This window comes from Malus domestica, chromosome 14 (assembly GCF_042453785.1).
Source record: "Malus domestica chromosome 14, GDT2T_hap1".
Taxonomy (NCBI): Eukaryota; Viridiplantae; Streptophyta; class Magnoliopsida; order Rosales; family Rosaceae; genus Malus; species Malus domestica.
The window spans coordinates 14,894,417-14,910,000 of record NC_091674.1 but is presented as its reverse complement, the minus strand read 5'-3'; the positions used below and the strand labels follow the sequence as shown (position 1 = coordinate 14,910,000).

The 15,584-nt window shown below is 39.3% G+C and overlaps 1 protein-coding gene across 1 annotated transcript; it reads right to left on the bottom strand.

The window, feature by feature from the left end:
* Positions 1-10,208: 10,208 nt before the first annotated feature.
* Positions 10,209-14,493, bottom strand: LOC114820966 (DEAD-box ATP-dependent RNA helicase 38-like). Its single transcript, XM_029092373.2, has 8 exons — positions 14,051-14,493; positions 13,602-13,895; positions 13,156-13,383; positions 12,716-12,781; positions 11,779-12,183; positions 11,567-11,696; positions 10,803-10,888; positions 10,209-10,536 (listed from the first exon to the last, which is right to left on the bottom strand). The coding sequence occupies exons 1-8, from the start codon at positions 14,348-14,350 to the stop codon at positions 10,480-10,482; spliced, it is 1,566 nt and encodes a 521-aa protein (XP_028948206.2). The 5' UTR covers positions 14,351-14,493; the 3' UTR covers positions 10,209-10,479.
* Between the last annotated feature and the right edge of the window lie 1,091 nt (positions 14,494-15,584).

The following is a 15,584-nucleotide window of genomic DNA, read 5'->3' as shown; positions in this document are numbered from 1 at the left end:
ACAGCCGCTTATTCTCACAGCACAACAGAAGCAGTTTTTTTTTCAAAGCACAGCAATACCAAACCAGCCCTAAAACGTTTGTAATCGAGCAGCTGATATGTTTGAGTTGTCCATGTGCAACTCACCTGTCTAGCCTTAGCTGAGGTGTGCGACAGCAACGGCTATATTTTCTCACACTCTTCGTTTGATGTTGTAACTGAATGCAATAGAATTCAAAGCATATTCAGATAAACGTTTTTTATTTTGTTTTTTCCTTTCATCTCCAACCTACAATCTGCAACTTGCAGATCAAATTCTCTTTGATTTCTAGTAGCTAACTGATAGGGATTTTTACCACCTGCAAAAGTAGGGATAAAAATACTTAAAAATAGTTGCAAGAGTACAAGGTTATTGTAGTATAGTAGCTCAAGTAAGGTCATTTTCCGAAGGGATTGAATGAAAAATTTATGTTCAAATCAAATCCTAATTAATTATTTGAAAACAAAATTTAGAAAAAGGTGATTTAATGACCTAAAATATTAAAAACGAATTTTGTTGATGCACAAAAGCAGAAGGGTCTTGGAACAACGTAAATCCGACCGTGAATCTGCATGAAATGTAAATAACATAAGATGTATCGTGGTTCACTCCAAGGTTTGGGCTACGTCCACACTGATTATTGTATTTATCTGAGAGGTAAGGGAGAGAACCTCTGAATATGAGAAGGGATGTGAGAGGGGTGAGAAGGCCTAGGAATTGGTCTCCCCTAATTGTGAGGGTGAGGAGTCCTTTTATAGAATAAGGGCTCCTCACTTATTACATATTTGCCCATTTCTTTATTATATAATTACATTTAAGTCCCCCGAGTATTTGTACAAGATCGAAATACGAAGGCCCTAAGTATGGTATAAACAGTAGTCCCCCAAGTCTTCAGTCAAGAGAGTCTTTTGGCTGGAGGCTTGAAATTCAGTCCATGTGTGGGCCGAAGTAACTAGATGCTGTCTTGAACTGATGCTCGATATAAGGCGGTGCTCAATTTGACATGATGCTCAACTAGAAGTAGCACGTGCTGCGAGGCTGCTCGGTTCGTGGCTTACGTTGCCTTGGTTGGCTTGGCTTGTGGCGTTGAAGGTGAGGGAGTTCCTTTTATAAAATAAGGCCTTGCTCCTCAATTCATAAGTGATGGGCTAAGAGTTGATGCTCGCGGCGAGGCGGTTGCTCAGCACGCGGCGATGCTCTCTAATGATGGTGAGGGAGTCCCTTTTATAAACTAAGGGCTCGCTCCTCAATACATAACTGATAGGTTAGGAGTAATGCTCACGGTGAGGCGGTTGCTCAGCTGGCGGCGATGCCCTCTAATGAAGGTGAGGGAGTCCTTTTTATAGAATAAGGGCTCGCTCCTCAATACATGAATAATGGGTGCTCTCTAATGAAAGTGAGGGAGTCCCTTTTAAAGAATAAGGGCTCGCTCCTCAGTACATGAATAATGGGTGCTCTCTAATGAAAGTGAGGGAGTCCCTTTTATAGAATAAGGGGTCGCTCCTCAGTACATAAATAATGGGCAAAGTCCCCCAAGTATTTTTCATGAGGCCCAGTTGAGGCCCAATATATGGTACATAATGTAGTCCCCCAAGTTTTCGGCCAATAGAGTCTGTTGGCTGGAGACTTCAAATTGAATCCATGTATGGGTTGAAGTGGCGGTTGTTCGGAGGCGGTATTTGTATACCCTGCACTGAAGCTTTGTAGGTGAAGCTTTGCAAGTGAAGCTTTGAAGCTAGAGCTTTTGTAAATGAAGTTTTTGAAGTTGGAGCTCTGTAAATGAAGCTTTTAAAGCTAGAGCTTTTGTAAATGAAGCTTTTGAAGCTGATTGACATGAGTAATGCTCATGAATGTTTATGTATGATTGAATGAGTGATGCTCATAAAAGTTTATGTATGATTGACATGAGTAATGCTCATGAATGTTTATGTATGATTGACATGAGTAATGCTCATGTATAATTTTGGAGTACTGGACGTACTTTTGATCACCTAGTTGGTGATAATAGCGGTAGGTTGCCGAATAATTTTGGAGTACTGGGTGTACTTTTGATCACCTGGTTGGTGATAATAGCGGCAGGTTGCCGAATAATTTTGAAGTACTGGACGTACTTTTGATCACCTGGTTAGTGATAATAGCGGCAGGTTGCCGAATAATTTTGAAGTACTTGGCATACTTTTGATCACCTGGTTGGTGATAATAGCGGCAGGTTGCCGAATAATTTTGGAGTACTTGGCGTACTTTGGATTACCTAGTTGATGATAATAGCGGCAGGTTGCCAAATAATTTTGGAGTATTGGACGTACTTTTGATCACCTGGTTGGTGATAATAGCGGCAGGTTGCCGAATAATTTGGGAGTACTGGGCGTACTTTTGATCACCTGGTTGGAGTTATTTTGGGCTTATGAGCATTCGCCCTCTACACAACATTCCAGCCCATTTATTTTGGGCTTTGCCGTGTTTTTATTTTATTTTTTTTTATACCCTCTGATGGGGTTATACAAATGTCTCCGAAAGATAAGAAAAAATAAATTACATCATTCAAAAAGAAATAAAGTAAATCACATCATTCTGGTGGGATGTTTATTCCTTGCTTTTGTTTTTCTGCTTTGCTTTTGCTTTTCCCACTCCATTTCTTTCTTTTTTTCTCTTTTCCTTTTGCTTTCCACTGCGTCTCTGTCTTTGTCTCTTGGCGAAACTAGAGGGCTAACTCCACTTGCTTTTCTTGGACAGCCTGGTCGTGCCCATCCACTATCACCCCTCTTTTTTCTTTTTCTGCTATTTGAACGCAAGCTGGTGTACTCCAGCTGTAAAAATCCCATCAAAGTACTTTTCTTTTCTACTCTTCTGCTTTTAATGATCCGGACATCATCAGCGACGGCGGTTCGAGGACATCGAGGGTCGTTGTGTAGACTCTCCTCTGTGAACATCATCCCTATATCAAGCCTTTGAATGTTGCATAGTTCGAGCTCTGCTAAAGCACCAGGCGTGCCTCGTGAGTATGCCTCCAGCTTCAGTGTGGTGTCAACAACATCCAAAATTGAGACAATTTCCAAGGTCCTACTTAGCTCGCACTGCTTTTCAACTTCGGGAATGGTGGTAGGCTTTTTAGGAGAAACACATTCTTCATCACCAAACGAGATATGACTGATTCCAGCAATCGCTTGCTGGTACATATGAATTCCGGGTTTTGGGGTAGCGTTCGCACCATCTGCTTCTGTGGCATTGTTTTCTGATTTCGGTTAAAAATGTCGCTCCCGATGATCTCCTTCATTGAGATTCTCAATGAGATTCATTTCAGTGAGATTCTCAGTTTCATTGAGCATCACAGAGACCATGATTTGATAATTCAGAGAAAACTCTGAAAGAAAAAAAAAGCTTCTGAACAGATTGATTTGGAAGCCTCACTTTTGTGGGTGATGCCATTTTTTTGTCGCCATTTTTTTTTTTTGGTGCCATTTTTCGGATCTAACCATTGAGATTGAGGGGTTGCTGCTTCCCTTCCTACATATTTGAGTGCTAGTCCTGGGATTAAATAATCCCAAACTCTCCCAATCTCTCTCTTTTTGCCCAACTCCTCAACTGCTGGTGCCTACTGTGCTGGGATCTAAATAAAATGATCAACTCCGAGGAAGGCGATATTCAACGGATCTTGGCTTTGGGCTACGTGGTCGTGGGTTGACCCACAAAATCCCATCAACTGATAGACTCTCAGAAACCCATTTGCAGATAGTAACCGCCTCTTTAATTTATGCAAACCCAGTGAGAGACAAAACTGGAAGGGTCTTGGAACAATGTAAATCCGACCGTGAATCTGCATGAAATGTAAATAACACAAGATGTATCGTGGTTCACCCCAAGGTTTGGGCTACGTCCACACTGATTATTGTATTTATCTGAGAGATGAGGGAGAGAACCTTTGAATATGAGAGGGGATGTGAGAGGGGTGAGAAGGCCTAGGAATTGGCCTCCCCTAATTGTGAGGGTGAGGAGTCCTTTTATAGAATAAGGTCTCCTCACTTATTACATATTTGCCCCTTCTTTTATTACATAATTACATTTAAGTCCCCCGAGTATTTGTATGAGATCTAAATACGGAGGCCCTAAGTATGGTGTAAACAAATTTAATTAAAAACAATTAAATAAATTGAGAAAGTAAAGAAAACCAAAAGAAAATAGTTTTGCAATCTATTTAAGCACTAGGGTTCCACCGTCACCTTAACAATCCTACATAGTTTTTCCAATTACTGATGAATTACCCATGCATATTTTGAAGGTTAGGTTTTCCTAAAGTATGCCCTACTTGGAACTCAAACATAGAACGTATATCTAACATGCAACCCCGTTCATGGCGTTCAGATCGAATATGAACATGCAAGACTCATTGAGTTTTGTGAAAACCTTTTGAAAAACCATACAACCCTTAAAACGTGTCGTCCATCCTAAGAAGTTACACATATTAACCACAAGAAGCCAGCGCCAATTCCAAGAACAGCCTTCTGCCAAAATTGCATCAAGTTACTTTTCTAAATATTGTAATGGTGGCCAATCATCAAGACAATTAGATAGTTTAAAGCACAGTGATTAATAATTCAAAACTTGCATGCATAATATCATAAGCAAATTGAAAAGAAACTACATATTCCTATTAAAGCTCGTGGCCTCGCCCTAGCAAACAAACTAGTTCTGAACAATCAAAAAACAAAGTATTATTAAAAACATGGATAGAAAACACCTTAAAAATAAACTTGAATCGTCAAAAGCTCTCTAAAGCCAAAATGCGTTCTCCCCCCCCCCCTTTTCTCTCCCTAATGGCTAAAAAGCCTTATTTATACTACTACAAAATAAAATCCTTCCTAGAAAAGGTCTTAGAATAAAACTAGGAAACATAATAAAATAATAAAACAGAAAATAAAAGATTTCCTATTTAAACTAAAATTCAGAATTCTCAGAAAATTAGTCTTTTGACTAACTAAATCAACTCCGATTTGGTCTCAAAATGTCTATTTTTAAAGCTGAAGACGTCCCCTACAAATCCTCAGAAGGAATATTCTTTAAAATATGCCATCTTGACCTCCAAAATACCCAAAACATGTAGAAACATCAATCTGGGAAAGTTGCACTAGGCCTTAATTCATTGCCACGGATAAACGGCTTGGTAGAAAAATCTAAAATTTTGACACAATCATCTTAAAAGGCACACGAACATCCTCCAATTAGAATCACTCACTCTAAAATTTCATCCGTTTGATCACTTTTTGCTCCAGAGGAAGTCTAATGTTCTACATTGGAAATATATAAAAAAGTATCACAATTCTACCAAAATAACTAATAAATTATAACTAAGATTAGTGTAAAATAAATGGTATAATATCGACTTATCACTAACAACCACTCAAATTTGAAATATACAGAAATATATAGACTCAAATCCACTAACATGGCCTTAGAGCTTGGTTTGATTTGAATCAAGGGGCATGGATCTAGGATTTTGGTTTTTGGGTTTTCAACGAAGAACTCAATTGAATCAAAATAAGAAATGGTTGGATCTGGAGCTGAGCTTCGAGCTCTGATCTTCACTAAAGTCAACTGTGACTTCTAGTGCATTAGGATTAAGATAGTTTTCAAATCCTACAGTCTGTGAAAATTTGTAGCAATCAAGCTTCCAGAGGATATTGATGAAAAAGCCTCAGAGAACAAGCAAATTATAATCCATGATCTCATTGCAAGAGATTCAAAGGCACTACGATTGATTCAAGGTGATGTGTCCGATGATATTTTTTCTAGGGTCGCCAATCAAGAGACAGCAAATGAAGCATATGATGTCTTGAAGCAGGAGTACAAAGGTGACTCACAGGTCATGACTGTGAAACTTCAAGATATCCGTCGTGATTTTGAATATGCTAGAATGAGAAATGGTGAAGAATTGTCTGATTATGTAACTATGTTGTTTAGACTGATTATGTAACTATGTCTAACAAGAGAATTGTAGAGAAGCTATTGATTAGTCTTACTCCACATATGATAACATTGTGTATGTGTTAGAAGAGACTAAGAAGGTTAGTGGAATTAATCCCATTAAGGTTGTAGCCACACGAAAGGGATCTGAGTTAAGATTAATTAGGCACTCTAAAGATAGTTAGGTCACTAAGAGAGTCTTTAGGCCATCTCCAACTGAAAGCTGGCCAGAGGGCTCGTTTTAGCCCTCTAGCCCTCTAGCCCTCCAAGAAATTAATATTTTAATGAACAGTGCAGAGCCATATTTCTTACCATCTCCAATCGAGGGCCAAGGGACCATATTACAAAAAACCGTCTCCAACCGAGGGTCAAAGGGTCATAGGGCCAAATATAATTTATTATTTAAATTTAAAAAGGGTAAATTACATAGAAACCCCTCAGATTTGAGGATTTATTACAATCTCATACAACATCTTTAAAACATTTCACTTTCATACCTCACGTATTATTTTATTTCAAAATAACACCTCCGTTAGATTTTCTATCCAATGGTCTGTTAAATGCTGACGTGGTTGCCACATTTGTGTTGATATGGCTGCCACGTGGTAAAAAAATAATTTTTTTATACATTAACAATATTATAATATTAACTCTATTTAAAAATTAAAAAAAAAAACACCAGAAAAACCCGAACCCAGTCCCCTTCCTTCCTCCTCACCTATCTGTAAAAATCCCTTCCCCCAGAATAAAAAGAAACCAAACCCGTCCCCCGCCGCGACCCACCTGCTCTTCCCCCCCCCCCCCCCCGCGATGACGCACCGGCGACGAAGCATCTGCTCCCCCCCACGACGACACAGCTCCCCGCGACGACCCACCTGTTCCCCCCCCCCCGCGACAACCCACTTGCTCTCCCCCCCCCCCCCCGGCGACGACACACCTGCTCTCCCCCCTTCCCCTCGCGACGACGCACCTGTTGTCCCCCCCCTCGGCGACGACCCACCGACCTTCCTCTGCCGCGACGACCCACCTTCGACGATGAGCTAGCGACCCCCGCGGGCGACTATTGTAGGTATTTGGGTTATGGGTTGTGGTTTTCAGGCAGTGGGTTGCAGGTATTTGGGTTGCAGGGGTTTCTAAGAAAATTAGTGAAAAAAAAAAACAGATAAATGATTAAAGGTGGGGGCTTTGAGGTGGGAGAGGTGGAGGGGGATATGGGTTTTGGGGGAAGGAGATGCGTGGAGGCAGAGGGTGGCAAGGGAAAAGGTGGGAGAGGGGTGGAATTCGAAGTTCAAACCCTAGAGAGGGAGAGGGAATGAGGGAATTGAAGAAAGGGGGACAGGGAGTGTGTTGGGGTTGGTGTGGAGGAAGAAGAAGAGTGGGAGAGATGGGTAAGGGGGTGGGGACGGACGGACGGGAAGGAAGAGATGGAGAAGGGGTGGGGAAGGGGATCTGGATTCAGGTTTTCTGTTTTTTTTTTTTTTTGGTTAAATAAGCTTAATATTATAATATTGTTAATGTATAAAAAATAAAAAATTGCCATGTGGCAGCCATATCAACACAAATGTGGCAGCCACGTCAACATTTAACAGATCATTGGATGGAAAATCTAACGGAGGTGTTGTTTTGAAATAAAATAGTACGTGAGGTATGAAAGTGAAATATTTTAAAGATGTTGTATGAGATTGTAATAGACCTCAAACTTGAGGGGTTTTTATGTAATTTACTCATTTAAAAACTATAACAACTGAAATTTAAAAACTACAACTTATATTTAAAAACTACAACTTAAATTTAAAAACGACAAATAAATTTAAAAACTACAACAACTTAAATTTAATATCCATAATCAATATTATCTTTATCATCCGCCATTGTAGGAGTATAGTTAGAGGTAAACAACTGTTCGTGGCTCAAAAAAAAAAATTTTTTCCTATCAAAATAGGCCTTACTCATTGGAGTGTAATTTGAAGTGTTCCTTTCCATATTCTTATCATCCATCTCTTCTTGTATTTGTTTGGCCAGTTCTTCATGCCTACGGTTCCTTTCTTCCACAACAAAAGCATTCTACTCCGCCATTAATCGCAATGAGGCTGCCATTTCCTGTTGAGTGGCGTAATCATCCTTTGCCTTGCCCTTTTCCTTCAACCTTGGGACTTGTTTCATTCCGTAGCCCTAGGTATGGAACCTTCACCCGAAGACGGATTTTCTACCCTTGTTTGTTGAATGGTAGGAGATCCATATTCATCCATATCTACAGCTGAGGATGCAGTTCCGAACACCGGTGTAGGACCTACTCTATGTTGAGGTGGATCTTCAAATAACACCCACCCTTTACAAATTTTCCAACAACTATGAAATTGAAAAGGTTTTGAGCTGCCTTCCATATACAATTCATTCGCTTCGTGTACCTAGAAAATATAATTACAAAAATTAAAGGAAATTAATTTATGAAATTAAATGTAATATAATTAAATATTTAAAATAAATTGTGAAAACACTTACTTCGTTGTAGTAATTGGCACCACTTTCATGCCTACTTGCGACTACTATCAGTGCTTGATGCCATTTGTTCAAACTTGGTTGAAGATGTTTCTTCCATCTTGAAGAACAACTCTCGTGGTTTCGGGTATTCGGTGAAGTGGTCCCTTCGTAGAACTCTAAGTATTTTTTGGACAGACGAGTCCAAACACCTTCACTTGTTTGAGAACTCCCCCTCACACTATCTTCTGAGACCCATCCATAAGCCCTGCAAAGAGCTTGGAGTGGTGCCTTCGTAGAACTCTAAGTATTTTTTGGACACACGAGTCCAAACACCTTCACTTGTTTGAGAACTTCTCCTCACACTATCTTCTGAGACGCATCCATAAGCCCTACAAAGAGCTTCATCTGCTTTTCGGATCCAAGCCCTACCTTTCATTGCAAATGAGGCCCTAGGAAAGTAGTGTAAGAAGTACCCTATGCCAAGGAAATTGGAAGAGAAACTGCTATATTTTTTTTTTCTTGCAACCATATGACCTCACATGAATTATTGCTAATAAATGTCGACATAAATGTGACTTCAAGGATTAAAATGGAAAATGGACATATTGTGCAAGCCATTATGAAAGGGACATTGGTAATTGAGACTAAGAATGGTATTGGTCACATCAAAGATGTGTGATGCTAGTTCCAAGATTAGATGAGAACTTGTTGAGTGTTGACAAATGATTCAACATGGTTATTTTCTGCTTTTTGGAGATGACAGGGTTCCAATATCTGAAGACATAGAACTTGAGTATCATGTGACTACTGTGAAAATGACTGGAAATAGATGTTTTCCTCTCATTATAAAGGTTATGAGTCCAATAGCACTGAAGGTTACAATTGAATAAGATGTTTGGGAATGGCATAAGATGTTTGATCATTTGAATTTCCAAAGTTTGCAGATTCTAGCAGATGAGGAAATGGTGCATAGCTTAACTAAACTAAGAAATCAAATGTAGTTTGTGAAGGGTGTGTAGCAGGAAAGCAACACAGAGAGGCATTTAGCAGAGAAGTGACAGAGATGAAGAGTACACTTTATTGGAGTTTCAAAACTTTTGTGAGGATTTGGGACTTGAAAGACAACACTGTGGCTTATTCTCCTCAACAAAACAGTGATGTAGAGAGGAAGAATAGGATCATTGTCGAAAACGGCTAAGAATATGCGACATGACAACATACGGGGGTTGTGGCAACAGTTCGATTTGATAATACGGGCAATGGCAATAGTTCTGTGAGGTTTTGCATGACCATGTGGTGATGAACTTGATCCGGGACACCAAGGCGGTGATGGAGATCAGCGCTTGTAAGGATTTTTCGGACATGGTATCGAGTAACTCGGATAGAGTGTGTTACGGTGCCATGAACGTGGAATCGCGCACGAGTTGATGGCCATTGAGACACTGTTGATCACAGATGAGGTGTTTGAGAGCGAGGAGGTTGCGACAAGGCATAAGCATGGAGGGCTGGTGAAGTCCATGAAAGAGGAGGGAGGGTAGGCAGTCATATTTTTTGCAATGCATGTGTCTAGTATGGTGCTTGCTCTGCAACATTAAGGTTTCCAATGCCAAACCTAGAGGACAAGGTTTTGTAACATACGAGCTTTCATTGATATCGAGTTTCTTTATTTCTTCATTTTGATATGTAGAGATCAATCCAAAATTTCGGCGTTTCATTGACAACGAAACTCCACTAGAAATGTATCCAGCAAATTGGGTCAAGCACCAAACTCACTAAATGATTTATCACAATCTCTTCATACAAACATGGCACAAACTAACAAGAATGAGAGAATATTTTGTAACGAAATAATAGTGAATTTACATACACTACAAAACGAACCCATCAAGCATCTCCAGAGGTCCAGAAACAAAATCATATAAATAACAAAATTCTTCATAAGATATGCTCTCCGCTACAACGCTTTCGCCTCTTTCCTTTTCCCAAAACTGGTGGTTCTAATTCCTGCGTAGGCCCATTACATTACAGTAAGCCAGCTGCTTTCAGAGCGCCTTCGAAAGCTTCTTCGGTGTTTTCAACCTGTAAATGAAGGGGCAAGAAAATCAATAAGATAATGTGAAACTTATCACATTTATCGAGTTTATGGTTTATCTCCAATAATGTATTCAGACCACAACGTCAAAGTTCTGTACAGAAAGAACAGACTAGAAAGGTTTGAACTTTTTTGTCAAAAACTATCGAGAGCCAGGACTCGATTTTCCATGAGCTTTTCAATGTTAAAGTAGGATGAGGTGCTTGCATCTTCAAATCAAAAACTAAAGTACGATGAGGCGCAAGATTGTTACCTCTGTTACTGGAGAGTTAAAATACTGCTCAATCTTTGACATGGTCAATTCGTCCCAATCACCGCAAATCAAGTTAAACACAGCCCCTGCACAATAACTTATACACACCCTCAGACAACGTTTTCATTTCAGCTCCATATCAACATAGCACTGTAATATCTGTATACTAGCTCAATTAATATATGGAGCTCAATACTATGGGAAACACCTAATAGCTATGTTTTTTTCCTTCTATTCAATGAAGCATGATGAAGTGAACGGGATGGACTGGAAAGGGGTAGCTCTTCTAAAGAAATTCTGGGGACCACTAGTGTTTTGTAGAAGTGTTGCATAAAGCTTTCTAAAGCCAATAAAGTAAAGTAATGTAAAGCTTAGGATTGAAACTAATGCTTCAGAACATGACCTGTACCGGTATTGTAACTCTACACAGCCAAATCTGGCCCAAGTAGCACATAAACCAAACCGATCCATAAAATAGCTATTATGAATCTGCTTAAATGTGAGGATGTACAGCATACATGATCCCAGCACATTTCAAGGGAAAATGTACTTGAAAAAAAGTGTTTGCTAGTTAAACCCTACACAACTGTTCTCTCAGTAGTTAAACCCTACACAACTGTTCTCTCAGTCACAACTAAAAGATACACGTTTTGTTAATAAAGCAACAGGTTTAAAAACTGACAACTATATTAGTACATGGAAAGAGCCCCAATATATATGGGGAAAAATCACACCAAAAGAAAGATTTCAGAACGAGAACTTACCCTTGCGACCAAAACGTCCCGCCCTTCCAATTCTATGCAAGTACACCTCATAATCAGGTTCGGGAGGATCACGTGTCCTGGGGCCCTCTCTATATTTGATTGGAAGGTCATAATTGACAACACAATTAATCTACAAAAAAGGTATCAAGTCAGCAAGTAACTCTTGTAAGGCATATAAAGGGGGGAAAAGAATAGAGGGAAAGTGAAGGCACCTGCTGTTGATCAAATCCTCGAGCGAGTAGGTCAGTTGATATAAGAACTTGGGTTAAACCATCTTTGAACTCTTTGACTATTTTGTCTCTATCTTCAGCATTGAGGGCACCTTGAATAGTAGTAACTGCATAACCATCTTGTACAAGTTGCTGATGTAACATTCTTGCACTATTTTTTGTCCGAACAAATATAATTCTCTGCCCCAATTTCTCTCCCAGTTCAAATATTTTGCTTTTGATGACGTCAATCTTTGCCAATTCATCAGGACAGTACACCTTGTACTGCTTTACAGCCTCCAATGATAGCTCTTCTTTCTTTACAAAGAGTTGGTTACCACCACCTTTGATCACTTTTGAAACAAAGTTCGTGACTTTTTCATTAAATGTAGCAGAAAACAAAAGCACCTGAAGCAAATGTTACATGAGAAAGCAGTCAATCCCACTCCATACAAATAATTATATTTTAAGGTAATATTCTACAAAGTACAGACATAAACCAATAATTTAATCACCCAAACATTCAAACAGTGGTAAATTCAGCCACTACAACCATTCTTTTGTTTCTAATACCAATAACGTTTATCATCAATACTAAAGAGATCCAACCACAACATTAACAGTCCTTAAGTCCTAGACAGTCTTTGAGAAAACGGTACCGAGGCTACTGAAACAACAAATAGTATATGGGATATGTTTAAGAGATTATCATTTGAGCTGACTTTTATTATGGTCAACCCCCACCGCTGGTAGTTGAATAAAAAGGGAACTAGTAGTTCCATAACTTGTTTCATAACCTCAAAAAAAAAAAAATAAATAAAAAAAAAAAAAAATCATTAATACGTTACTGGACGAAATCATAGAAGGAAACATAAAGAAACAATGACATAACATACGTTAAATCTTGGTGCAATACAAATTTAAACATAATTCAACGTACCTGGCAGTGAGAGCTATATCTCTTTATGTCATTCATTATCCTCAAAGAATCATCCTTAAAGCCATCCTGCAGAAAAACATTTTGCAAACAAGATCAACAATGCATGCTAAAAAAGAATAAATCGTTGCATATCCCAAGACAACATAATGCCCTAGATTGTACAACAGCACTTCATGCTCCAAGAGAAACACAGTGAGGGATGCTCAGAGGATTCATGCTCAACCAATTTAGACTCTTAAAATCCCACTCTGTTCATATCACATCAGCCAATCAAAAAACGACCTTTGGTCTATATCGTCCCTGAGGCTCATTTTGTTTCTTATCAAATAATTATGTTGACATTCTTTCAACATATAATCCCATACAATGAACAACAACAACAGCAAAGAATCCAAGGAGAGAACTTTTAAAATTCCTCATATATGCAAGCACACAATTACCTCAGCAAGCATGTGATCAGCCTCGTCGAAAACAAGAATCTTGACACAGCTCACACCGATTTTTTTTGTCGACATTAATCTCTTAATTGTACCAGGAGTTCCAATCACAATTTGTGCCGATACTGGTGGCCTGGATTGTGCCGAGGTAGAACTTGTCCTATCTGTTGGGATAGCACACTCTGCAGTTATCCCTGTATACTTCCCCATCTTCTGAAGAACCTCGAGATTCTGCCGCATTCAATTAACAACATCAAATCTCATGTTCTCAAAAGCTTAGTTTTATTAAATTTCCACTCACATGGTCACGGCACAAAAAACAAATCTTCAAAGTAAACCTTCATATTATTTACCCAATATTTTGCATTCAAATTAATAAAAAAAAAACAAAAACAAAAAAAAAAAAAAAACAAATGGAGCAAGAATCAAAGCAAACAACGAAACTTGACCTGAATGGCCAACTCTCTGGTGGGGCAAATGCAGAGCGCCTGAGGAGCTTTGATATTGGGATCGACACGGCTGAGCATCCCAAGCACGAAACAAGTGGTTTTGCCCGAACCATTATGCGCCTGAGCAATAAGATCTTTGTAGGGAGGGGTCAAAATCATTGGCAAAGTGATTGCCTGGATTTTGCTCGGCTTTTTGAATTGCATCTCGACATACAAGCCCTTCAGTACATCTGGCGACAGATTCAGATCCTCGAAACTACTCGCCGACGTGTACGGCGTGTCACCGGCCGTAACCTAAGTCAAATTCAATCCCCAAATTTATGAATAAAATCAACAAATAATCTTAGCCCTATTAAATTTGCGTCAAAAACCCTAATTGACAATAAGAATTGACGATTTCAAATATATATATATATATATATGCAGAGAGAGAGAAAGGAAGATCGTACGGCACTGATTTTAGAGTCTTCGGGGTCGTCGAGGAACTTGTTCTCGGTAATCTTCAATTCGGCAAGGTTTACCTCCGGTTCCGAAGTAGACGGCGCCGGAGCGTCGTCTTTCTTCTCGGGCTCCTCCGGAGGGTCGTCCTCTTCGTCGGCCCATCGTTTTGTCTCCGACTTCTCAGGCTTCTCCGCCGGCGGAGGAGTGGTCGTAGAAGCCTCGGGAGACGACTTGTTTCCTGATGGCGCTGCGGGTTCTACGGTTAATGTGACAGCGGCGGGGGCGGCGGGGGCGGCGGTCTCAGCCATTTCGTGAGATTACAGAGAGATTTTATGGATCGGTCGAGTCGAGAGAGAGAGAGAGAGAAAGTTGGAGGTATGTGTTCCACTCCGCGAGGTTTATACAGGTGTCGGGTTTAAACGGGGGACTAGCTTAGCTTAAGCTTTAGCTTAATAGTGACGCACTGAAGGCTGGTTTGGTATTGTTATGCTTTGAAAAAAAGTTGGTGTGAGAATAAGCGGCTGTGCTGTGAGAATAAACGGCTGTGAAATAAATCAGCAGAGTGTTTGGTAAACTTTTTTGTAAAAGTGCTTTTGGGAAAAAAAACAGTCTAATAGTGGATCTTTTCATTAAAGAAGCACTGTAGCTCCATGTGCTTTAAAAAAAAACCAGTTTTCCAAAGCTACAAATAGCAGCTTCAACTTTTTTCTTTAATTTCAGCTTATTCTCATTGCAGCTTCCAAAATAAGCCATTTTTTTTCAGTTTACCAAACACCTAAAACCCTCACAACTTTTTTTCATGGGTGCTTTTTTTTTAAGCATCTCACTCCCAAACTAGGTCTGAGTGGACTAGCTTAATAGCAACGCGGTATAATTTCTACAAAATTAATTTCTTATAGTAAATTCTATAACTAAAAAAAATTAAAATAAAGAGTTAACTTAAATTTATTTTTCTAAAGTTTCGCGATTTTCAACATTTGTTACATGAAATTTTTTTCATCTTAGAAGAGTCATACCTCATGCCACGCTTCAATCCGATATACGTCTAGGATCGACGCGTGATGGTAGACTTTAGGAAGATGCCAAGAAATACAACCAAGAAGTAGAACTAAAATTTACAATATTCACAACATCTGTATAAGGAAAGTAGGGCTGGGCACAGGCCAAGCCCAAAATGAGAGGGACCGAACTAGACTGGTTTAAAAATAAAACGGGGTGGGGCAGATCGGGTAATAGAAATTTGAAAACAGGATCCGGACCTAACACGGCCCGTTTCAAATGGGCCGATTCCTAAAGGTCCACAGGTCTATTTTGGTTTTTTTTTTTTCTTTCAGAATGGAAACTATCTGACTGAGCTTCAAAATTAGATGGGTTTCATATCCATAACCTGATCTCTCTTAAAAAATAATCTAACAATCATGATGATTAAAGAAAATAATACATCTTTAGAGGGGTTCGAGGTTAATTTAGGTGGAGATGTAGTGTAGTACAATAAATTTAGTACTGATTTGTGTACTATGGTATTGATCAAAATTTGAATAA